We start from the raw sequence: 26,079 nt of genomic DNA, 5'->3' as shown, positions 1-26,079 counted from the left end.
CCAGGAGAGAAAGGAGACCGATGTTAATTGGAGAGGAAGGATGGTCTTCCATCCTTTATCTGTCTCATCTATTTAGACTTTAAGCTCTTCAGGGAAGGGACTGTCTTTTACTAAGAACTTGTACATTGAATCCAGTCTTAGCTGGAATCTCTTGGTGCTGCTATAATACTAATTCTACTATTACTAATAGGTTTGTAAGACAAGATGCTTGTGCATCCGAGTAAGATCACAGCACCGAGTGTGGTCTATTAGTTTTTCATTACTACACATAGTATGCATTTGCAAAAAGTTTGCAAATAGAAGGTTTACAAACTAGGACACAGTGTCCCCATAACATTACTGAATTTGCGCTTGCAGTAAGAAGAAAACACCCAGACAACAGGCAGCCTCTATTGTAGCTGAATCACAGTCTATTTTAAGTGCTTTGCAGACTGTAACTAACTCCTTAAATTGTACCTAGAAGCGAACCGGAAGCCAACACAGAGCAGAGTTATAATGTGCTCTCATTGGTCTAACCTACTAAGGCAGCAGAACGGCTCATTCTGTACATTCAGTTTCATAGGATTGCCCAAAAGATTCATTTTGGTGCCTTAAATCTCCCACTGTCTCCTAATTTTAAAACACATACAGGCCATTTGATAATCCCCCTTGCATTCTCATCTAGCCCCCAAAATATCCACTCCCTGTGATATTAGAGTTAAGGGGGCGTGGGACCCTTCTCCTCACCTCATCCACTATCAGCACTGTGGTCTTCCTTTTTGGCCCTGGTGTGCTGAATAGCTTTGCCAACAGCTCTGCAGCATGGGTTGCTGTCACCTTCTGACCGGTCAGTAGCTGAATGAGATTAAACAGTACACAAGATTAATCAGTCTGTAGTCCAATACCTAGGGGTCTAATTCTTAGTCTGTTTGACATCTGTCTACTGCATATCACCAAGTAGCTGAACACTATACACACACACAAGTTAACCCGACAGAACTGGGCTCAGGAGCCCTCAAAAAGACAAATCACTCTACCAAAAACTGGACAAAAAGGAAAAGAGGAGGAATCAGGAAAGACCTAGTTAAAAGGAAGGTCATAATGGTCACGGGTGACTTGTTCAAATAGAGAGATCTTGCAACAAACCCTTGAAGATAGTCTTAGAAATATTTAAGCAGGCACACTTAAAGAGGGCTTCACAGAGACCCTGAAATAAGAAAGCCCTGCTGCCAGCCCAAAGCAGTTGCAAGAATAACTTGTCTGACTCCATCAATCTCGGGTTCATATTAAAGAATTTATGTTTAGCCAAAGAGACCTTGGATTGAATACTCTTCTGTCTAATCTTTCTCCAAGTTTACTTCTGAATTGATCTTTAAAGCAAGAGGTGGTAATGTAAACTGCTGTCCATATTATAGCTTTTCCTTTGCAGCTCTTGAGGCGCATAGGAATCAGTGTGACCATTTCAGAACTACATCACATACATAACAGTCAGATAGCCAACAAGTTCAGAATCATGCGGGTACAGGAAAACCAGGTAAACATGACTGTTTAGGAAGGGGCATATAAAGTACATTCTTTTCCCTGCCATACATTATAAGCCAGGGCACTACGAATTCCATGACTGCAGAACTGTGCTCCAGAATATCAGCTTTCATTTAAAAAAAGTGTTTCTAGGACTGAGGATTGCAAGATAACCTTGAAAACACAGAATGTAAATCGATGCATTATTTTCTTCCTCAATCTGAAGACAGCCTGAAACAACAATTGAGAGGTGTGCACTCCCTTGGTCATCTGAGTCAGGTCCCATGGACTCCATGATTCCACAGCTATGGAATTTTGCATTTTCCCAAGATGCCATGGAATTCAGTATTTTTGCCACAGCATGGGGCCTGAAGATCTGTTTTCTCACTCCCTGATCTCTGCCAAAACCTGCTGGTAGCTGCCTGTTGCTTTCCTCACAAAGGAGAGTCAAATGGATTACAGTGATTGTTCCCTGCACTGTTCCATGGAGCCATATAGCAGAAGGTCAGGGAACCAGAGCGGGACAAGCTTTCAGCCAGGGAAGTAGCTGGAACCAGAAGTGTATGTTGACTGGCTGAGCTGCCTGGAGAGCAGTGCAGTAGTCAAGGCCAGGGGAACCAGAGAGATGAGTAGTTTACGTTGGCTACAAGCTCCCTTTGCCTGGAACCCAGGGGAGAGGAAGGATGTTCTAAGCTGGGATGCCTGCATAACATCACAAATGGTGGGGCTGACAGAGACCAGCCTTATGGAAAGCAGTGAAAATGCCCTATTGTCAAAACTAATCATTGCTGAAAATAATCCTTGACCTATTTTACACCAGTGAGCGTTTTCTACAATGATCCATAGTTGTGTGTGTTTTTGTCAGAGTTGGGAGGATGGATATCTTATGGCAAAAAAGTACCTTGGAACGGAGAGGTGCTTGCCATGGAACTTGGTTTCATTGTGCTGCAGAGCAAAGGGCCATGACTACAGCAGCCCTTTCCTGCACTCCTCTCACCACTGTCTTACACTTGCACACTCCCCCCACAACAAATACCTCTCTTACTTTAGCATAGAAACATTTGTAGCTCAGCCAATACCACCAGCCACCAGGGCAAATGCAACCTTGAATTTTAATTAGGAACAGAAATCTTGCAAGGGAAGGAACTGATGTTTCAGAAAATTTGTAATGGAACACAGAATCTTTCTTTTCTAGGTCACTGGTTTGACAGCCTAGACTGACAGAGGCCATGAGTTGTTACCATTGATGGCTATTTAGTGATCTCAGTCCAGTTCTTAGAAGACTGGTGTCTACACAATAAAATACTTTACCTCTCAACTGGCAGCATTTGTGGCAGCTTCGAGAGAGATACTAAGGATTAACTTGTCAGGGAGATTGAAAACACTGTATGTTCCACAGAGGCAGTCCCTCTTTGTCAGGGCTGAAGCATGGTGGCTATCAGGTCTGTCACCCTTTAGGTAACTATTCTGTTGCTAGAGTGGGCTCTTATATAGTCAGCTCAGCAACTTTCAGACACACAGGCAAGCATGCACAAAGAATTATGGGGGGAAAAAAATCAGGAATCTACTTTGTAATTTTTTTTAAAGGAATTGATGTTATAAAAACTGATTTCCTTGGTGCTGCCGCCTTGGTGAAGTTCAATACATCAGAGTACTCAAGGAACAATTTCTGCAGCCTTAATAGTAGGAATCTCCAAAATGAGATCACTTTACAATCCTGTCCTAGGAGAAAAGCATGCTGTTCCTTGAGAGGACTGCTGGGATGTGTTAGTTAGAGTTATGGCTCACATAAGGCTGGGTATAGGGATCTGAGAAAGAAAAGTGACTGGAGTTCAATTTCCCTTCATATCAGGGATATGTCAGAGAGGCCTTACTCACCTGTAATATTTGCACATAGGCCTGGTGAGGGTCAGTCAGCTTCATGCCATTGATTTCTATGAATTGGAAGGATGGTAGCTCATCATTTTCTACTGCTTCTTGGAGACAACGAATTACTTCGTGAACAGTTGCTGTTTTGCCTGTTCCAGGAACCCCAGAAATGTACATACACCTGAAACAGGAGAGGATCCATTCATGATCTCAGTGATCTGCACACAGAACTGGGAGCTGGGAACTCCCAAATTCTAAACCCAGCTTTGAAAATGACTCTCTTCGGTTGCCTTGGGTAAGTCCCTAAACGTCAGTTTTTCTATCTGCACATTGGGGATAACATTTGCCTGCCTCACAGCAGGGTCATAAAGATTATATGCTGAGTTATTACTACTTCTATAGAACAGGCAAAAAAAATTATCTTTCCCAGCACATCTGAAATTGACTAGATATCTCAGTCTTTAGTTGAAATCTCAGTAAGCAGAGAGACTGCATGAGAGTTTTTTTATCAAGTAGAGACAAAAGCAAAACCCTGCTAGGATTATATGAATTTCAACAAACTGGGAATAACTTATTCAGAAAGATAGACAGACAGACTACTGCTGCTCTTTTGCCACAGACAAACATGATCTGGGTGAGTTACTGCCTCCTTTCCTTTCCCAAATTGCATTTCAGTGGAATAAAATTTCTCTCTATTTACCCAAACAGCCTGCTGAAGTGCTTATAGGTGCCTCTGACCAACCCCTCAACTGTATACAGAAGTAGGCCATCAGACAACTCACCCTCCTGTTCCATCAATAAGTTTGCTTTCTACAAAATTATAGATATCCTGGAACTCCTCTTCTCGGCAAGGCAGGGAACCTGGGATGATGGAAACGTGCAGCCTTTGATTGAAACAAAAAAGAAAACACACTAGTCAAGATTTAAGAGTTTTCAAAGCTCCAACTTGCAGAAAGGCAAGTGGGAAGAATCCCCCTCTTCCTACACACACAAATACATATAGATACCTGGAATCTGCCTTACACTGTAAGAGTGCTTGGTTTATTTTTTGTTTTTGTTTTAAAAGGAACCTTAAATCTTAAAGTCTTTTAGAAAGTGACCGTAACCTAGCCTTCACATGTGTTCTCCAAAAACTTCCAGATGCCACATGCTCTAATCTTCGCAAGCAAACAGCACGAATGTGCAAAAGTCAGGAAAATTAATCTACTGCTTGTCCAGACAAATTTACAAAAACCACAAAAAGGAAAGAATGAAGGAATAGGAGAACCTGATAACAGGAAGTATTGGGGGTGAGACAGTCAAGTAAAGGGAAGGAATTGAGAGAAAGACACGGCCAATCCTACAAGCATTTATTTCAATGGAGCATGTAGGACTAAAAACTAGTGGTTTTTTTCACTAATGGGAACCAGTACGTAACTGCCCTGCAGAAGGTAGGAGAGACCCATTGATTCTCTAGCATTGTGCAGAGTAAAATAAATATTGCTACCAATTTCTGTAGCTCAGGGATCTTAGTAATGAATATTGTTGAGAAGCAAAAAGGAAAATGTTGGAAAAAAATTTACATATCCAGAAACCTAAACTTAGTATGCATAGACCAGTCTAAATGTTTTTAATCCTGAAGAGTATTCCTGCCCTTAGTCTCTGAACCAAGGATGCTTCTGCTGTTGCCAGTTCTTGAGGAAACCCTTAGCTTGGAAATTGCATGTGTGCCTTTACCCCATAGGAAAAAAGCAAAGGTGGCATTTCCTTGGTGTTACCCCTTGTTCCTCATTTCTCTGCTGAAGTAACAGGATAATCCCTCTGCTACACTTTACCTTAATCGGGCCTCTTCTAGCACATTGGCTGGTTTCTCTGTTGCTTGGTTTCGAATGGGAATTCTGGGAGTAGCATTTCGGGGCGTCTTGGGGGTTCTTGGCTCAGACTGCAGAGAAAAGTCAAAATCCTCAAACACTAGAAGTAGGTTCTGGATAGTATTAGACGTATTTATATTAGAGACCATCTTCTGTCTACATTTGCAAAAGATTGTTTATGCTCAAAGATCATTTGAGGATTTCAGGGTGTGAAAGTGAGGAGAGAGCTGGACTTTATTAAGGATATCTGACAAAGATTTAGACATAAAATTTGGGCTTTTTTTTTTTTTTTTTTTTTTTTTAAAGAGGGATATTTGAAACCCCCAATTAAAAAAATCCCATGAAACTTTTAAGCATCTGAAGACTTTTTAAATTTAAACAATCCCCCTTGCGATGCTGTAAAACCACAAGAACCAGAGAGACTGAATAGGCAGTGACTCTCATGTCTAATTTCAGTGACCAACTGAAAAACAAAGCAAACAAACAGCACCTCAATTATTTGTATTACCACAGTGCCTAGAAGAACCAGTCACCAATCAGAACCCCACTGTTAGACACTGTATAAACACAGAAGACCATCAATAGCGACATAGATTTAAATAGTTTCAGTTTTAATAGTTTAAGGTGGGATTCTTCAAGTATTCTGTACATCACTTTTTCAAAGAAAGATTCTTTCATGGACCACCTCCCTACTAAACATCTCAATACCTCTTCACCCCTTGGTTCTTGATTTTTTATTCTATCTACCATCAGCCAGGGACCTGTGTCCTGATCCACAGTTTGAGAAACACTGATTTCAGGCATTAGTAACAAAGGACTTCATTTCTATTGTGTTTCAGGAAGCAGAGGCGTAATCCAGAAGATAGGACATCATGCACATCTATAATTTATCTTTCACCTCCAGTCCAAAACAACATTTCCCCCCCCCTAAGGCTGGCCTCTTCTGATTTATAGTGGCACAATATACATAATTCAGCAGGTACTTTACTTCGCACACTGAGCCACCTTGCTCCAGATGATTTGTTCACCTTGGTATACATGCATGAAACACTCAGATGAAACAAATGGCTTAGTTAGAACTAACAAACCCAGAGCAAATGTTTTTCAGGCCAATGGCCTGCAGGAATCTTACAGCATTTCTGGGGGTCTTAGCAGGGGTGGTATCAAAGGATTTCCTCGAAGATATTGGGGTGCTCAGTGTGGTGCTTGATCTTGTTTTCCTTTTGGGTGTAGAGGGCACCATGCTCTCCTCTTCCTCACTGCTACTGGAATCAGAGCAGTCTGTGCTGGGCAGGTAGTCATCTTCCTGATCCTGCTCAGATATATTTAAAAAACTAAAAAAGAAAAACAGACAGAGGATTTGGAAAAACCAAACAAGGAATTTCTAATGACAGTATAAAAACAGCAGCACAATGTTTCAGTCACCTGGGAATAATTATTGATAAGAGAAGGTTGCTTGTTGTTGTTTTGTTTCTCTAATTATCATGGCAATGAGCAGGCAAAGATTTTGTACCTGCCCTTGTAAATTTTCCATGGTCATTACGCTAGGCTGGTTTAAGAAAAGTCAGTTTGCTGATCATCAAGTGTAACTATCATGTTATTAAGTCCTGCATACTCTATACTCATTTTTGTTGCTCTGGAGCTGCATTTGAACTTCTTGCTATTACCACTCTGCTTCTGGATGCTCAAGTGTCAGTATTTAAAGACTTGTAATAGCAGGTAACATCATCTGGGCTGTTTCTGTTGTCAGTGTCTGGGACAGAACTCTGTATACATTAGAGTAGTTTGCTAATACTGATCATAGGTACCCGAACAAGTGGGCAGTCTATAGACTCAGTCCTGGCCCACAGAGAGCCTACTTCTGATTCACCAGACCCAGAGTTTGACAGACTTCCCAACATCAGGAATAGCATGTTGGCTTAGTCAGGCTTTGTGAGAAGAGATCTATTCACTAGTGAAGGCAGCCATTGGCTAACATTAATAGGGTCGTCTGACTGCCCCATATGGATGGCAGTTCTATAGTACTAATATGAAGCACTTGCATCTGTGCTCTTTATTGCTCCTTTGATGATGTATAAAGACAGCCTCAATTCACTCCTCTCCCTTCCAGTTTATTTTTAACCTTAGAAAGACCGTATTCACTCCAGATGCTTCAAGCAGACTTTTTACACCAACATGCAAAAAAGTGACCTCACAAAGCCCACTTGGGACCGCTATTATCATTTTACATGGACAGTGTTCAAATATTATGGTGATGGGCTGCAATATAAAATCCTAAAATAGAACCAAATCTTTTTGTGTTTATTTGCAAGTTAAAACAGAAGATACAGTCCACACCATATTTATTTTATCTGTATATTTAAAGGCAAACTGTAAAGTAAAATTTAGTTTGTGCCTCTTCCTACTCTTCTTTTCTGACGTGTGAAGATGACCTCACTGTTTCCAAATACATATATTCCCTTTCCTCCTTCCCCTCCCCATTGGTAATATCAGGAACATCAGATTCTTGCTCCTCTTAGGACTGCTAATGTAAGGCCAGTCTGCACTACATCACTTAACTATGATTTTGTAACCACTTAATGGCATCATCAACTGTTCACACAGCAGAGGTCTTGCTATCTCAGTTGTGCACATCCAAACCTACTATGCTGTCTAACCCTTAATTCACTGGATTCTGGGAAAACAGTGCGTGGTGGATGCACATACAGAGCAGCAGCATCTGCATATGGGGCAGGGCACTAGATAGGTGGGAAGGAGGAGGACTTGTCAAACTGGGTACACAGGCAGAGAGAGAGTGCTGTTTGAACTTCAAAAAAGCATGCTGAACTGGTAGCGCTCCAGGGGTGAACACTGTTAGTCCTCAGTTACTAAATAAGTTTTTTATATGAAGTGTGAACATAAACCTATTTAGAGACCACTGGCCTGGTAACTACCAGGTTACAAACTAAACTAAAAGTTGCACCATGGACAGGACCTTGGACTCAAGACCCCTCTCCCACTCAGATGAGAACTAGAAAAACTGTCACTCAGGCTTCAGCCATTGGTGATGTCACCATTTCACTTCACCTCTCAAAGAATCCACCAGCAAGAAGAGTGGAAACATCAAATCCCAATTATCAAGTAAAACAATATGCAGAAAGCATTTTTGGGAAAAAAAACAAAAACAAATGAGTGTCTTAATACATCACAGAACAACAGTAATGGGTAAAACAATTTTTCTTGTTTTTTACTTGCTGTTTACTTTAATTAAAGGATGAAAGTAATTAATTTGAAAATGCAGCAGAAGGATTTTGAATTGTTTTCTTGAGAACAATTTGCCTTGCAATCACACAAACTATTTCCTTGCATGAATGAGATTCATTTGATTTGCATTTCAACATTAGACTACGTCAACACTCAGAGCTGAAAGCCACCAATGGCAATCTGACTCAGACACAATGGAGAAAACTTACTGGAGTTGCTCTGCAATGCGAGCAGTAGTCTTCTGCACACATTTCCTATGAGAACGTGGGATCACCACTGGACTCCTGGTCTTCAGCTCTTGCTCCTCAGCTAAACTAGAGAAAGAACAAAGCTATTTGTATCTAGTCTTTATGTCAAGTGACCGAAAAATCACTCTTGGAATAAGTGAACATAAGACATGTGAACATCATTTGAATATCAGGATTTACTTTGTGTCGCTTTTAGAATTGCTCTTGGAAGTAGCTGCTTGTTTGGTTGTTCTTTTGGATTCCCTGGTTCTCTCCTCAGTTTCCTCCTCTTCATTTCTACTGTTCAAATGCCTGATGAAAAAAAAGGGACATCTACCTATAGCATTACAAATACAAATTGTCCATTAGATGGGCCATATTGTGGTGAATTGCTCACTTTAATTCATTGCAGATACCTCTTTATTCTTTTAGATTTCTTAATTGCACTACATTGCAGACTCTGAGTGTACAACACAACAAACATTTAACAGCACACCAACACTGTGTGACCAAAAGACTTTAGATCACAGTTCCATCAAATGTCAGGTTTCAGAGTAGCAGCCGTGTTAGTCTGTATTCACAAAAAGAAAAGGAGTACTTGTGGCACCTTAGAGACTAACAAATTTAGTTCCATCAAATGTTTGCTCCATAGTAACACTTCTTTAAAAAGGACATGTAAAGAAAAATGTGTCCCTTTTTGCATTTTTATGGATGTACAATATAAAGACGACCTGATTTTTTTCCTGCTTGTTGTGATTTTTAGCGATTATTCTGATAGAAAATACACTGAGCAAATTTAATTAAGATTATTGTGTGGAAGATTTTTTTTTTTTTTTTTTTTTTTTTAATTTGCCACAAACTTAAATAGATTAGCACATAAAGTCTGGAGAAGGACTCATATGACAAATTTTATGAGGCCCAATATAGCTTGGCTATCTTTGAGCAGATCTATCTATATATATGTGTGTATGTGTAGCTTACACACATGGGGTGATAGGAGAGCTGTGGGGTATATATGCATCAAGTGAGGGGAAACTGATGAGGAGAGGAAGAGACTATGATGGCAGTGTATAGACTTGTAAGGGTCAACATGACTAGACCACCTCCCCTTTCTGCATCCCCATCATATCTGCCCTGGACCCCTACACTTCTCACTCTAACATCCTGACCTGTGTAGCCCACAACCCCATTTTCCAAACCCCTTACATTCCTCCCCCTCCATGTACCCTTTTGCTCTGGAAGCTCCTCCATAACCCAGGTCCATGGAGCCTCTTGTAATTATTAAAGCTTTTCTACATCAGTAGCAGGCAAAGCATTTGAGCATATTCTGGGATTTCACAGACTGTCAGTACTCTCCTGTGATCGGAAAATTGTTCAAAGTGGGATTTTTTTAAAATAAAAATTGAGTAGGAGGGCAGGGAATAATGGGAGCAAAATAAAATATAAAACATGGTAAAGCTTTCCCCACTACTCCAAGCAGATAGAGGAAATAGCAACCAATTTGGAAAAGAAAATGAAAGCTAAAAAGTCTTCCCAAAATCCCAGTATTAAAAGTGTTAGGTTGTAAGTATTTTTGGAAGGGCACTGAATACTCAGTTACCAACCCTCATATCCAATATTTTGTCTCTCAGGGTGTAGTTTTTATATGGATTCCCCCAATTTGCTGTAAAGAACATCTACTGTTAACCAGTGACATCCTTGCAGGAAGCACCTGCTCTTTCCTGCAGGATCTTTGATAATATCTTGCTTCAAGACAATGATTTATTTTAAAAAAGGGGAAACAAGATACAAAGAACAGGGGTGCCAATCAAAGATGCATTAGAACAATGCTGCCACTTACCATGTGTCATCATCTTTCCCATCAAGATTCTTGGCTTTCAGGCTGGAATCTTGGCCCCTTCTGTAGGGAGATATCCTTATTGTTTCAGCTAGCTTAGTCCAGTCTCCCCTGATACTCAGTGGTGAGTCTGGCTCACCATTGGTGCGAGATATTTTTGGAGGTGAGCCCAAAATCTCAGTGAATGTCACCTTTCTCTTGGTAGCTGATGGTTCCAGGGCCTCTAAAGCATCACAGTCATCACCCAAGAGTTCTAAAACATCGCATCCTGTGAGTTTGTTTCTAGATTTCGTAGGACCTAAAAACCAACACCATAACAAAAGGTCACCAAGTTTTAATATGGCTGATTTGGTTAACTCTTAGCTGCCAAGCCACTCATGGCATATAATCTAACTGCTTTTTAGGGTTACATGATGGAGGATGAATAATTGAACTACTTAATATGAAAAACATTTCTTTTGTGAGAAGATGGAACACAGATTTAGGGTCTGAATTTTCAAGCCCCATATTCCCTCTTTCCCAAGTATAAGCTCATCTGAGCATTAGCTTGCATGTGAACATCCAGACGTATGTGTATTCTTGATTGCACACATACACAGCTAAACAGTCTCTTATCTAGCCAGGCCATAATGCAAAGTAGCCACCTAAACATATGCTTAACCAGTAGACTGGAATAATCTGACCCTCGGTGTCTACTGAAGTACCCACCTACTCTTCATAACAGGAGACAGACATCAGAGCAGGGAAATTATCAACAATGTGTATGTGCTGGTTGATCCATTGCCCAACACTCCCGCTTGACAGATGATGTACATATTTTACAATCACCAACATAGCAGGAACATTGCATGATTTACAGCAACCTCAAACCAGTACTTTTGAAATTAAAGGGATCTAACTCTTAGTACTCCTACAGACAGTTTATCATCCCCTTTAAATAATGGCCCCAATTTACAAAGGTCATTCAAACAAAAATACTATGCTTACCAGACCAATTAATTTTCACTGCACTCTTTTTTGTTTTGCAACTTCTGTATTAAAAAACAACTAGAGCTTTATAATTCTATCCAAACCTATATCATTCCTGAGCCAAAGCATTCTTCTGCTCTTGAAAATGACATGAAAATTGCACCTTCTTAGTTAGCAGATTTGCTCCCCCACACCTGAACTGAGACATTCTATTTGCTACAGTAATTAAAATATGTTTTTACTGCTGCTTGTTTGTTATCCATGCATAGCCAACACAGCTGAGAGAGGAGGGAGCTGAATGTAATTCCTTCCTGTGCAAACAAAACTGCTTATAAAAGTTTATTAAAGTTATAAAACTGTTTACAAAGATTCCAATTATTTGAACGTCTGCAAATCTATGCAAGACTCTAGGGAATGCACAAGGACATTACTAAGAACAAAAGCTGGCCTACAGAACTTTTATCATTGGTAATGATATGAGAGAAGGAAAGAACCCAGCTTGACTCAGATCCCAGACTGAGTTTCCAGGACTGCCAGTTGGAAATAAGTTTTGCTTGTAAACTGAGCACATTTGATATAGAATCGTTGAGACACAAACATGGAATCCCACAATGGACCACCACACTAACTTCAGCACTGGCTAATCCTTCCCCACTTCGAGAAATTTTTTCTAATACTTCCTAACTAAGCAGCAGTCACTGAAATTTATTATTAAATGGATTCCCCAGGCGACATCCCATTAAAGCACGTGGATCAAATTGGGCTGACTTCTGGCAGCTTGGCAAACCAGCACTTTTCTGTCACACATGGATTTTGTGCTGCAGTATATCATCTTTCATTTAAAATGCAGATTACATCTCTAGCCCCTATTGTTGCAAATGTAACTATTACTACATGAACAGAATGCAATTCAATGCAATGGCTGAGCCTTTGGACTACCTGAAATAATAGCAACATGCAAGATAAATAGATAAAGTTTGTTCCTCTGTAGGGCATTAACTCTGAAGCCTAAAGAGGCTAGTTTAAGTGTCAGTGTTTACTATTTCACTGATCAAAGAACACAAGAAAGAAGAGGGACAATCATTCCAAAGATCTCCCCAATGTATTGAGTACAGTCCCTGGTGGTTGGGGCTTAGGGTGAGGGTGGAGAAGGGGAGTGTGCTATTACTTCTTCCTCCTTCAATTCAACCCGAGAGTGGCCCGCCAATTGTGTTAATCATAGCTAAGTGGCTGGGTCACATGCAGGGACTGAAGCCAGGGTCTCTGTATCTAAGAGAACAAACCTCTACTGCTTGAGTTAAAGATCCAGGTCCATTAACTTAGAGGTGGAAGCAGTCTTCAACCACTGCACCTGGTCTAGAAACTAAAAGGGGACAAAGAGCCATATTGCATGCACACGGGTTACATCTACTAGAAAACCAGACTACCTTTTCGGATTATTTATTTTCTTCTTTATGTGACATCCTTTGCCCAACGATAACTCCTTCAGTGCAAAATTCCCTACAGTATTTACTCAGAAAATCTGTCATGACAGGCAGTAATAAAGATCTCCAATACACCTCAAAATACATCTCCAATACAGCTCAAAAGGCCAGCTACTAAGGGGACGATGATCAATAGTCAACTGCATAGAAAGGGGTAGCCATCCTCAATGTGCTGATCCCACACTGGTCAGCATTTTATATCTATTCCTTATGACATATTCAGTGGCTGGATCAGCTATGAAGCAGGTAGAGATGGGACTCTTGCTCTTGATGCTGCTACTACCCAAAACAAGAACCCACTTGCTGAAAGACTGTACTCCCTATAAGCCCCCTTTACCACATTCCCAAGTGAAAAGACCTGGCAGTGAGATCACAGCAGCTAGAGGAAGGCCAGGCCCACAGGAGTTACTCAGAGAGCTGCTTCTCCCTGTACTATGAATAAACACAAGACTTCAGTCTCCAGGTCCAGCAACTCTGCTATTAGGTTTACTACTAGTTGCCAAATTACTAGTAAAACCAAAAGTATTGCATTGGATAAAGTATTGCTGTGTACATACTGTTTAGCTGTAACTTCTTCCTTGCTCCTGGGGTGTTAATGCCATTTGCCACCCTTTGGGAATGTCTCTCCTTAGACAGGGAGGACTTGGAAGCAGAGTGTCTTGATTCTATTTCCATCTGAATGTTCTTGGTTTTCATGGTACTCCGAGTGACTCTGTTAGTCTCTGTTTTCAAGGAACAAATGAAGTCCGAAGAAAACACCTGGCAGTCAGTTAAAGGGCTTGGGCTGCCAACTCTTTTCTTTTTCTCTGCTTCTTTCAGCTCAGACAATAAGCCAGGGGACAGAGGCTTAAAGCATTTCCCATCCCAAGATTCCTTTACAAAGAATATCTGTTTTCCATTTGACCTAACAGGCACCTCCTCCTCTGGGGCCAAAGGTATCACCTATAAATGGAGAAAAATATCAAGTCACCCTTTAGTATCTGCTGTTTACTTAGTTCTTTGTTATTTTTCCTAATCACGTATCTTAACATTTTATCCCATGACTGTGCTATTGGTACACCTGTAATGAAGAATTACAGAGGACACTGTTGTTAGACCATATTAAGTATTCTACTCCTGGGGGAATTCTGTCAACAAGTATGTCTGTAACAATACACAGCAAAAAAAAGATTCTGGTAATTTTTTTTTTGACAGATTCCTTACTAGGCATATTAATACAGAACATTGAGTTATTTATTTAAACTATAATACAGAACTGTATTTCCTGCACCTGTCAGAAGTAATGCATAGGCTTAGGTGAGTCAGGGGAAACAGAGGAGCTGAGGGAGAAGGAAGGAGCCTAGCAGTGGAGGGTGTTGAGTGGAGTGGGTGGGTGGGTGAATTTTTTTTTGGGGGGGGGGAGGGGAGGGGGGGAGATTCTTAAGGAGTTGGGAAACCTCCCCCATGCAGACCCTGGCTGACCCCAAGCCTCTCCCATTCAGTCAGGCACATCTGCCCCCTCCCCTCCGATCCCCACAGGTCTCTGCATCCCCCCTCCCCCATGCTCAACGTTGTCACCCCACTAGCTCCCGAGACCATGCCCCAGTCTGTCCCCCCGTTAGCCATTCTGAACCCCAGTCTGTGACCACCCCCAGCAGCCGTGTGCGCCCCACTGTGTTCTAACCTGGCTCCGCGGGCGGGGTGCTGTGATGAACTTCTACTCCTGGAGGAATTCTGCAGCACTAGACATTTTATTTTATTTATTTATTGGGGGCGGGGGGGGGAGGAATTCTTTCTGCCCCAGAAGTGCTACAGTTCTGCCTCTGGTGGCCAAAAGGCAGCACTTAGGCAAAATGTATTTTTTGTGGAAAAATATAAAATTATGCAGGACAGAAAAATTCTGTGCGTCCGCAGATGTGCAGAATTCCCCCAGGAGTATAAGTATTAATGATTCCCAACATCCCTACAGAGCTGCATTAAGAATTCAAATAGGTTTCATGAGGGCAAATAAGTAGTTCCACCCTTGCTTTAGGCTTTCCAAAGTTCTTCCATCCCCTCCTTTCCTGCATGCAGATCGTGACCTGGGTACACACCTTCACGTTTTTAATTATGGTCTCCACATTTATGTCAGTGTCATATCCAGGACCTTTATCCAAAAATATCTCCTGGGAAGAAACCTCTCTTTGCAGCAGTTTCCGTTTATTGAGTGGTAGCTCTGTAATACGAGAGAACCATTGAACAACTGCATGCTTTTCTTGAGAGCCTACAGCAGAGGGAAACAGGGAAAAATTGAATCAGCATTCAAAACTCTAATTTTAGTTATAGCATTATTATTCATTATTTGTATTATAGCAGGCCAAAAGGCTCCAACTGAGATCAAAGCCACATTGTGTCAGGCACTGTACATACACATAGTAAGAAAGAGCCTTCTATCCCTAAGCATGTAGTCAAAGACCTAGTCTATGCTACGAGTTTAGGTCGAATTTAGCAGCGTTATCTCAATTTAACCCTGCACCCGTCCACACGATAAAGCCCTTTTTTTCGACTTAAAGGGCTCTTAAAATTGATTTCTTTACTCCACCCCCGATGAGAGGATTAGCGCTGAAATCGGCCTGGCCGGGTTGAATTTGGGGTACTGTGGACACAATTCAACGGTATTGGCCTCCGGGAGCTATCCCAGAGTGCTCAGTTGTGACCGCTCTGGACAGCGCTCTCAACTCAGATGCACTGGCCAGGTATACAGGAAAAGGCCCACGAACTTTTGAATCTCATTTCCTGTTTGGCCAGTGTGGCGAGCTCACCTGCACAGGCCACCATGCAGAGCTCATCATCACAGGAGACCATGCAGTCCCAAAATCGCCAAAGAGCTCCAGCATGGACCAAACGGGAGGTACGGGATCTGATCGCTGTATGGGGAGAGGAATCCGTGCTGGCACAACTCCGTTCGAAAAGACGAAATGCCAAAATATTTGAAAAAATCTCCAATGGCATGAAGGACAGAGGCTATAACAGGGACCTGCAGCAGTGCCACATGAAAATTAAGGAGCTCAGGCGAACCTACCAAATGTTTGAAACCATTCCCACATGTTATGAAGGTTAAAGAAGCCAAAAGACCGTGGTTTACCATGGCTACTGCAAGCCGAATTCTGCTGCCCGGCCCTGCGTGAGTAATCCCTCACACCAACCGGCATACCCTCAATAAGAGGCAAAATGTGACCTTGTAACGAAAGTACATGTGCTATGTAATGTTAACAGCAAGGTTTACTGTGAAAGAGTGTACCCATTGTTCTATAAAATGTGTCTTTTTAACTACCACGCTCCCTTTTTTTCCTTCCACCAGCTGCATATGTTTCTCCTTCCCAGAGGCTAGCAAAGATTAGAAGCTGAAAAAAACGCACTTGTGATGAAATGTTCTCTGACCTCATGCTGTCCTCCCACACTGACAGAGCACAGCAAAATACGTGGAGGCAGGCAATCTCAGAGTGCAGGAAAACATAATATGACCACAAGGAGAGGTGGCAGGCTGAAGATGGTAGGTGGCGTCAGCTTGCTGAAAGAAGGCAGGAGTCAATTCTCAGGCTGCTGGAGGATCAAACTCATGTGCTCCAGCGTATGGTTGAGCTGCAGGAAAGGCAGCAGGAGCACAGACCACCGCTACAGCCCCTGTGTAACCAACCGCCCTCCTTCCCAAGTTCCATAACCTCCTCACCCAGACACCCAAGAATGCGGTGGGGCGGGCCTCTGGCCACCCAGCCACTCCACTCCAGAGGATTGCTCAAGCAACGGAAGGCTGGCATTCAATAAGTTTTAAAGTGCTGTGTGGCCTTGTCCTTCCCTCCTCCAACACCCCTCCCGGGCTACCTTGGCAGTTATCCCCCTATTTGTGTGATGAATAAATAAAGAATGCACGAACATGAAGAAGCAATGACTTTATTGCCTCTGCAAGCAGTGATCGAAGAGGGGAGGGGAGGGTGCTTAGCTTACAGGAAAGTAGAGTGAAATCGGGGGGGTTGGAAGGGGTCTGTTAAGGAGAAACAAACAGAACTTTCATACCGTAGCCTGGACATTCCAGAAACTGGTTTTCAAAGCTTTTCTGATGTGCACCGCACCCTCCTGTACTCTTCTAACCGCCCTGGTGTCTGGCTGCACGTAATCAGTGGCCAAGCAATTTGTCTCAACCTCCCATCCCGCCATAAATGTCTCCCCCTTACTCTCACAGATACTGTGGAGCTCACAGAAAGCAGTAATAACAATGGGAATATTGTTTTCGCTGAGGTCTAACCGAGTCAGTAAACTCCACCATCGCGCTTTTAAACACCCAAATGCACATTCTACCACCATTCTGCACTTGCTCAGTCTCTAGTTGAACAGCTCCTGACTACTGTCCAGGCTGCCTGTGTACGGCTTCATGAGCCAGGGCATTAAGGGGTAGGCTGGTTCCCCAAGGATAACTATAGACATTTCAACATCCCCAATGGTTATTTTCTGGTCTGGAAAGTAAGTCCCTTGCTGCAGCTGTTGAAACAGACCAGTTCCTGAAGATGCGAGCGTCATGTACCTTTTCTGGCCATCCCACGTTGATGTTGGTGAAACGTCCTGTGTGATCCACCAGTGCTTGCAGCACCATTGAAAAGTACCCCTTGCCAGTAATGTACTCGCTGCCTTGGTGCTCCACTGCCAAGATAGAGATATGGGTTCTGTCTATCGCCCCACCACAGTTAGGGAATCCCATTGCAGCAAAGCCATTCACTATGACCTGCACATTTCCCAGAGTCACTACCCTTGATATCAGCAGCTCAGTGATAGCATTGGCTACTTGCATCACAGCAGCCCCCACAGTAGATTTGCCCACTCCAAATTGATTCCCAACTGACCGGTAGCTGTCTGGCGTTGCAAGCTTCCACAGGGCTATCGCCACTCGCTTCTCAACTGTGAGGGCTGCTCTCATCTTGGTATTCTTGCGCTTCAGGGCAGGGAAAAGCAAGTCACAAAGTTCCATGAAAGTGCCCTTACGCATGCAAAAGTTTCGCAGCCACTGGAAATCGTCCCAGACCTGCAACACTATGCGGTCTCACCACTCTGTGCTTGTTTCCCGGGCCCAGAATCAGGGTTCCACACCATGAACCTGCCCAATTGACACCATGATGTGCACACTGCAGGGGCCCCTACTTTGTGAGAAGTCTAAGTCCATGTCCTCATCAGCCTTGTCACGGCACTGCAGTTGCCTCCTCCTCACCTGGTTTCGCTTTTCTTGCAGGTTGTGGTTCTGCATATCCTGTTGGATAACGCGCGCGGTGTTTATAGTGCTCATCATTGCCGCGGTGATCTGAGTGGGCTCCATGTTCCCAGTGCTATGGCATCTCGCTGAAAAGTGGTGTGAAACAACTGTCTGCCGTTGCCCTGATGGAGGGAGGGGCGATTGACAACATGGCTTACAGGGAATTAAAATCAACGAAGGGGGTGGCTTTGCATCAAGGAGAAACAGAATGGCCCCCTCAAGGATAGAACTCAAAAGCCTGGGTTTAGCAGGCCGCTGATTTCATGGAGGGAGGGAAGAAGGGAGGAGAAAATGAATACAAATCAAATCTGGTCAATTTCTTGTTTTGATCCACTTCATCTATCTTTATACATCTTGCTGGCAGCAGACAGTGCAGTATGACTGCTGGCCATTGTCATCTCCTGGCTGCTCATTAGAAGACGGTGCGGTATGACTGCCGGCAGGACTGAACTGCCATAAGACGAAACTTAAAAGGGAAATGACCTGGCTGAGTCACTCCCATGTTTGCCCAGGCGCCCCTGACCGACCTCACCGAGGTTGGCTAAAAGAGCACCCTCGAGTACGGCGACAATGGCTACCAGTCATACTGCACTGTCTGCTGCCAAAAGGCACTGAGCTGCTGCTGTGTAGCAATGCAGTACTGCATCTGCCAGCACCCAGGAGACATACGGTGACGCTGAGCTGAGCGGGCTCCATGGCGTCTGCACGGGTAACCCAGGAAAAAAGGCGCGAAACGATTGTCTGCCATTGCTTTCACCGAGGGAGGGAGGAAAGGGGGTGCCTGACGATATGTACCCAGAACCACATGCGACAATGTTTTTGCCCCATCAGGCATTGGGATTTCTACCCAGAATTCAAATGGGCGGCGGAGACTGCGGGAACTGGGGGATAGCTACCCACAGTGCAACACTCCGGAAGTTGCCGGTTGCCTCGGTACTGTGGACGCACTCCGCCGACTGAATGCACTTAGAGCATTTGTGTGGGGACACACATAATCGACTGTATAAAAACGCTTTCTACAAAACCAACTTCTATAAATTCGACCTAATTTCATAGTGTAGATACACCCTAAGTAGGCCAGACACAGAGAGGGAGAAAGAAAGTACTATTATCCTCATTTTCCAGACTGGAAATTGAGGAACATAGAAGTTAATTAACTTGCACAAGATCATACAGGGAGTCTTTGGCAGAGATAGGAATTGAATCCAGAATGCCTAGGTCCCAGCCCAGTGCCTTAACTCCAAGATCATCCTTCCGCTCAATTACTAATAGCCACAGTCATTCTAGCTAGACAAAAATAGAAGGCATATAAATCCTTGTGCTGCAGCGCATAAGGCTACCTTACTTGAAAAAGGTTAAGAAGAAATTCACGTTATGAACCGCTATTCCACAAGTGTTCACTATAGGGTTTGTTGAGGCTTTGTCTAAAAACTTCAGGTCACAATCAGTGAAAGGATATAAAACTAAATGGATTACTGGTCTATTTCAGTATGGCAATTCTTATGTGTCTATTCTATTGTGAAGCTGACAGGCCTACACATAAAAATTGAAACCCAAAATTGTGATTTTAGGAGGAAAATACTTTTTTACTGTGAGTTAAAGTCTAACCTTTCTCCCAGATTGTGTGTGTGTCAAAAAAATGCTGTTCAAAATTGACCTGCTGCTCAGTACCAAAATATAAAGAAGTTATAAGCATCTCTCTGTAAAACACAAACCCTCCCTCTCTGGGCATGGCTGAATGAACATCTGATTGGTGTATTTGTATGATTTCAGTTCCAATCTTTTTCTAGCTTTGTATTTTTGAAGTTATTTTTGTATTGGGAGTTTAGGATGGTTGAGATAACGTCTGTGGACTATGACCTCAAATATCCCAAAATACGTATTAACCTGACTATCAGTATATTTTTGGACCTGTGGACTTTCTGAGCCCAAAGTTACAGGGATGGGGAAGTTCTTCATTTGCATGAAGGTGACCTAATCAGACCCCACTAGGTGATGCCAGTGATGTTGCGAGTGCCCCATTTTGATTCACTAAGAAGCTCCTGAGAAGGTTTCCAAAAAGGAGGAACCAACTACATCACCATGTTCAAAAATTGAATGAAAGGAAGAAGTCTCATTACCGGTCTCTAGCTATGCAATGCCATAATGCCTGATAAAGAAGTGGTGACACTGGCAAACCATCTAACCTGTTGTCATAAATATAAAGGGAAGGGTAAACCCCTTTAAAATCCCTCCTGGCCAGAGGAAAAATCCTCTCACCTGTAAAGGGTTAAGAAGCTAAAGGTAACCTCGCTGGCACCTGACCAAAATGACCAATGAGGAGACAAGATACTTTCAAAAGCTGGGAGGAGGGAGAGAAACAAAAGGTCTGTGTCTGTCGGTATGCTGCTTTTGCCGGGGATAGAACACGAATGGAGTCTTAGAACTTTTAGTAAGTAATCTAGCTAGGTATGTGTTAGATTATGATTTCTTTAAATGGCTGAGAAAAGAACTGTGCTGAATAGAATGACTATTCCTGTCTGTGTGTCTTTTTTGTAACTTGAGGTTTTGCCTAGAGGGATTCTCTATGTTTTGAATCTAATTACCCTGTAAGGTATCTACCATCCTGATTTTACAGAGGGGATTCCTTTACTTCTATTTACTTCTATTTCTATTAAAAGACTTCTTGTAAGAAAACTGAATGCTTTTTCATTGTTCTCAGATCCAAGGGTTTGGGTCTGTGGTCACCTGTGCAAATTGGTGAGGATTTTTACCAAACCTTTCCCAGGAAGTGGGGTGCAAGGGTTGGGAGGATTTTTTGGGGGAAAGACGTGTCCAAACTATGTTTCCCAGTAAACCCAGTTAGAGTTTGGTGGTGGCAGTGGATATTCCAAGGGCAAAGGATAAAAGTAATTTGTACCTTGGGGAAGTTTTAACCTAAGTTGGTAAAAGTAAGCTTAGGAAGTTTTCATGCAGGTCCCCACATCTGTACCCTAGAGTTCAGAGTGGGGGAGGAACCTTGACACCTGTGTACAACCCATAACAACTTAACAAGAGGCATTACAATTGTATCAGGACAATTCACTTGTATGTGAATATCAAAGAAACGTACTAGACCAGCAATCACTAACCCATTCATTTGTAGTAACAGAAATCAAGGATAGATGCTAAATGTGTTTGTCTGGGTACCTGTACCCTGTTAGAAGTTTACCAAATTAGATTTTAGATATTAAATCCTTTTCATGTCTTAATTACCTTACATTATGTATGCAACTGTGTTCAGTTAACCTTAAGATCAAAGATGTGAGACACTGCAGGAAATTAATAATATTATCTAATTGTCCTCAGCTTATCTATCCTTGTTATAATGAATGACCGGCTGTTGCCTTATGGTGTAACTAGATTACCTAGTATGCACAGGAAATTGAATGTTAACTTCAAAGTGGTGGGTCAGTGTGTCCTCAACAAGGAAGAATCCTCAGTCACATGCTGTGCTCAAAACACTTGACAGCCTGACAGCCAGCTATAAAAGTGAAACCTCCGGCCTGGTCCTGCACCTCTAGTCTGCTGAATTTTAAACAGGGAAAGTTTAAGCCATGGGATTGAGATCTTCCAAGTAGTTATTTGGAATACCCTGGAAAATGCATGGAAAGACTCTAGCAGACTTTACATTTAAACTGCATTTGTATTCTAATCTTTTGGGATGATTCCAGAGATTTTTGCAAGCCAGCAGATTCATCCATCACTGCCACAAATCTGATATAAGGACCTTGCAGGCATTTGTAATGTATATAATATTTTAACTATTCAATAACTCTTCTTTTCTTTTATTAATAAACCTTAAGTTAGTTTACTAAGGATTGGCTGACAGCATGATGTTTGGGTAAGATCTGAGATACATACTGACCTAGGGATAAGTGTCTGATCCTTTGGGATTAGTAGAACCTCACATATGGCAAATTGTTTTCGGGAACAATTTCGGGTTTTCAGGAACCTCTCACTATATTAGACCTGTTTGCCTAGATGGGAGCCAAGGGCTGTAATGCCTAAAGGGGACTGTGTTTGCCTTCTTGTTAACCTGTATGTTGCTGCAGGAGCTCTTTTGATACTGGTTTGGTGAGACTAATTATAGAATAAACCTCCAATTTTGGGGGATTGTCTGCCCTGTTTCTTGCAGTCTGCCCTGAGTGTGACATTCTCAGTGTGGCCTATCCCAGGCATCCAGTCTCAAAGACCTATGCTACCTCCACTCTTCTGGCTGGCCACCAAGGCGTAGGAGTCCAACATACAACATCTATATCCTCATTGTCTAAATGACCACAAACACATATATTTCATGGGTTACGAACTGTATACTTAATCCTGAGATGTTATTTGTTATTGAAATATTATATGTAACAAGATGTCCCATCCTGAGTTATATTGGAATGGTCATAAATAAAAAGGGAAGGCTAACCACCTTTAAATCCCTCCTGGCCAGAAGAAAAACCCTTTCACCTGTAAAGGGTTAAGAAGCTAAAGATAACCTCGCTGGCATCTGACCAAAATGACCAATGAGGAGACAAGACACTTTCAAAGCTGGAGGGGGGGGAAAACAAAGGGTTCTCTCTGTCTGTGTGTTGCTTTTGCCGGGACCAGAGCAGGAATGCAGGCCAGAACTTCTGTAAAGAGTTAACAAGCAATCTAGTTAGATATGCGTTAGATTCTGTTTTGTTTAAATGGCTGATAAAATAAGTTGTGCTGAATGGAATGTATATTCCTGTTTTTGTGTCTTTTTGTAACTTAAGGCCCTTTCCCGGTTATATTTGTTAGATGCTTGGTGGTGGCAGCAATAAAGTCCAGGGACAAAAGGTAAAATAGTTTGTACCTTGGGGAAGTTTTAACCTAAGATGGTAAAAATAAGCTTAGGGGGTTTTTCATGCAGGTCCCCACACCTGTACCCTAGAGTTCAGAGTGGGGAAGGAACCTTGACAGGAATGTTTTATTGTATCTATGCTGGAGTGAGGGGAGAGAGATCAGCTACTACTTAACCACCAATAATTTGGGAAAGCTGTCAATTAATTAAAATGATGATGTTTTTGTTTTAAATGACTTAGGTCCTGAGTTGTGTTCTGGCACTGACTTACAATGTAGCTTTGGGCAAGTCATTTAGCTTCTCTCTGCCTCAATATCCCTAATGTTATACCTATCTGACAGTGGTGAAGAAGTTTAGTTAGCGTTCGTAAAGTGGCTTAAGATCCCCAGATAGAAGGCACAATGGAACTATTATAATGAAAATACTTGCTCTTACCATCTTCATATAGTTTCAGGAGTTTTGCCACAAAAGGTTGATCCGCATTCTCCCCTTCTACTAAAACAAATTCTCCAAGTAGTATACACATTTCTGTTAGACTTCTTTCTGATTTAATCAAGACCCCCCTAGAAAATGGAGGTACATATAGATTAACAAATTCATTTCATATTCTTTACAGATCAGAGACTATCAGGTTGTCAGTCAGTCAGATTTGGATCTTGTTCTTGCCCTCTTGCCAGATCTCCTTGCAAAGTCCATGCATATGTCTCCTCCTCAAATGTTTCAATTCTTTTCACCCACAACAGCAACTAATGTAGGTAGGTCAGAATCCATGAGTAACCGGACAGCTAGCTAGCTTTCATGCAAGCCATGGAGTTACATCAGTGATACTACCAAGGAATTATCAGAAACAAGCCCCTGCCCTCATCCCATCCCCCCCCCCCTTTTTTTTTCCCAAGAGTCACAGACTTACATTTTTATAATCCCTTTTATCCCAAAGAATACAAAGTGCTTTACAAACTCAAGCCCACACCACAAGAGTCACTTACCTCCACCAGTAGATGCAGAAAATACAACAGCACAGAGCATATATATAAACTGTTTAGGTTGGAGTGTTGAATACCTTATCCAGTTGCCAAGATGTCTAATTTACAATGCAAGAGCTTTGTGGCCAGTCTTGTTTGATGTTTACAATATCATACAAGGCAATAGCACTGAGCCTTATTTGAGATGACGGTTTTCATAAGATATTGCTTATGCTTATTCCAACCCTGTTACATATACCTGACACAAGTGCTAGTAATACAGTTAGTTGTTACTACAGCACTTTTGTCCATGATTACTCCCTAAAAAAAATGGCATGTTTCTTTAGGAGTCTCTGTCTCAGCCTAAAATAAATATTATTTACCTATATTGAAAGGTCTTCAGTTGCTGGTCTGAGCTCTTTGCTCTTCCAACCCATGAGTAGATGCGCTTGCATTGCTGTCTTGTATTCATGATTTCTGCGGCGAGATTTTAGAACGTATCAAATTAATTTTGCTGGTGAATGCAAGTAGTGTTGTCTAATGACCAAAGCAACAAACTGGAGTCAGTATTCCTGGATTCTTAATTCCTTGCTCTGCCACTGATTCACTGAGTTATCTTGGGCAAGTCACTGGACCTCTCCATGCCCAAGCTTCTCCAGCTGTCAATTGAAATTATTACATATTTCAGAGGTGTTAAGAGAATTAGAAAAAAATATTTAAACTGGGTCACTAAAGTTAAGCACCTAGATAAAGAAGTCCGATTTTAAAAAGTGCTGAGCTTCCAGTGATTTCCATGGGACAGAGTGCTTAGCACCTTTGAAAAAAATCAAGCCTCTTATTAGGGTGCCTAACATTAGGCCCTAAGTTTGAACATTTTGTCCTTAACATTTTATAAAGCACTCTGAGCATTCCAGTGAAAGGCAATCTGAAAATGCCAAATATTTATTTTTACAGACCAGTATTTTATGTAGTAGGGCTCAGTACCCCTGTGGTAAAATTGTAGAACCACGTGATAACTGTACCTGAGAATGCCCAACTTGCACCCTCTTCACTAACACATCTCCACCAGGACCACTTCTAACATTCAAAACCTCTGAGCCACTCAAACAAATCCTAATGTGTGATTTCTCCCCTCTGATTATACTGGTTCAAGGTTCAGAACCAGTAATAGTCATTTCTGTACCCAACAGTAGCACATGAAGGTGGGAAAAACTCTCCTTTCCCCCCAACCAGCAATGCCCTACTGAGAAAACTCAGCCTCTCTGGTACTGGAAAGAGAGAGGATGCAGAGATTTTTAATAGCAGACTGTCCTTGGACCCTGCACTGGGGCCTCTATTTTTCATATCAGCAGCTGGCTAACAGTGATCTGATAAATATGAAGCACCCTTGTAGCTGCTGGAAATGAGATATACGTGTTTGTCTTTTCACCGCTCTCCAAAGTCACTGCCAGGATTGAAGGTCCTTCTTCTGTCTCTCACCAAGATCCTCCTGACTGATGCAAGCAGGCCGTGCCGTGAGATAAGGACCATCTAGTCCTCCCAAACTCCCTTTTCTATATCTTCCTCCCCCACAAATAACTCCAATGCCTGTTTCTGCTGATGGCTCAGCTTTTTCCCCAAGAGCAGTAGAAAAATCACATGATTATTATTTATGCACTTGTTGTTGGGCATAGTCCTTGACAGTAGCAAAGAGGACAAACATAAATCTAGTCAATTTCAAAAGAGTTTAAAATAGTTTAAGGTATTACAATGGCCTGAGTACCACCACGATTTATGCTTTTTACAACCACATTAGATTGTGAGCTCTTCCTGTCTGGGATCTATCTCTGTATAGCATCTAGGACAATGGGCCCATTTGAAATGTTTTTCTTTCTGTTACTGTGTCAAAGACCCACACAAACACAAGAGGAAACTGAAATTTATACAAAAAGAGCTGCCAGGCCAGAAGGGACCATCTGATCATCTCGTGGCCACTAAACCCCACACATTTACCCATGTATTGAATCCAATAACCAGGATTAAACTACAGTATTATAACCCTCAGGAG

At 42.2% G+C, this 26,079-nt stretch overlaps 1 protein-coding gene across 2 annotated transcripts in view; it reads right to left on the bottom strand.

The window, feature by feature from the left end:
• Positions 1–26,079, bottom strand: part of ORC1 (origin recognition complex subunit 1) — a 35,145-nt gene that overhangs the window by 6,948 nt on the left and 2,118 nt on the right. Inside the window, exons 2-13 of one of the 2 annotated variants that reach the window (XM_073357704.1) lie at positions 24,416–24,691; positions 23,506–23,633; positions 15,052–15,221; positions 13,537–13,921; positions 10,530–10,824; positions 8,891–9,001; positions 8,672–8,776; positions 6,352–6,553; positions 5,184–5,290; positions 4,152–4,253; positions 3,379–3,550; positions 727–834 (exon numbers count right to left, since the gene is read on the bottom strand). In XM_073357704.1, the coding sequence (XP_073213805.1) occupies positions 727–834; positions 3,379–3,550; positions 4,152–4,253; positions 5,184–5,290; positions 6,352–6,553; positions 8,672–8,776; positions 8,891–9,001; positions 10,530–10,824; positions 13,537–13,921; positions 15,052–15,221; positions 23,506–23,633; positions 24,416–24,504 (1,974 nt within the window). In that variant the 5' untranslated portion in view covers positions 24,505–24,691. The remainder of the gene's footprint in view (positions 1–726; positions 835–3,378; positions 3,551–4,151; positions 4,254–5,183; positions 5,291–6,351; positions 6,554–8,671; positions 8,777–8,890; positions 9,002–10,529; positions 10,825–13,536; positions 13,922–15,051; positions 15,222–23,505; positions 23,634–24,415; positions 24,692–26,079) is intronic. The other variant, XM_073357705.1, reaches the window with a different exon arrangement.

This window comes from Lepidochelys kempii, chromosome 8, assembly GCF_965140285.1.
Source record: "Lepidochelys kempii isolate rLepKem1 chromosome 8, rLepKem1.hap1, whole genome shotgun sequence".
NCBI lineage: Eukaryota > Metazoa > Chordata > Testudines > Cheloniidae > Lepidochelys > Lepidochelys kempii.
This window is presented reverse-complemented; position numbering and strand designations above follow the sequence as displayed.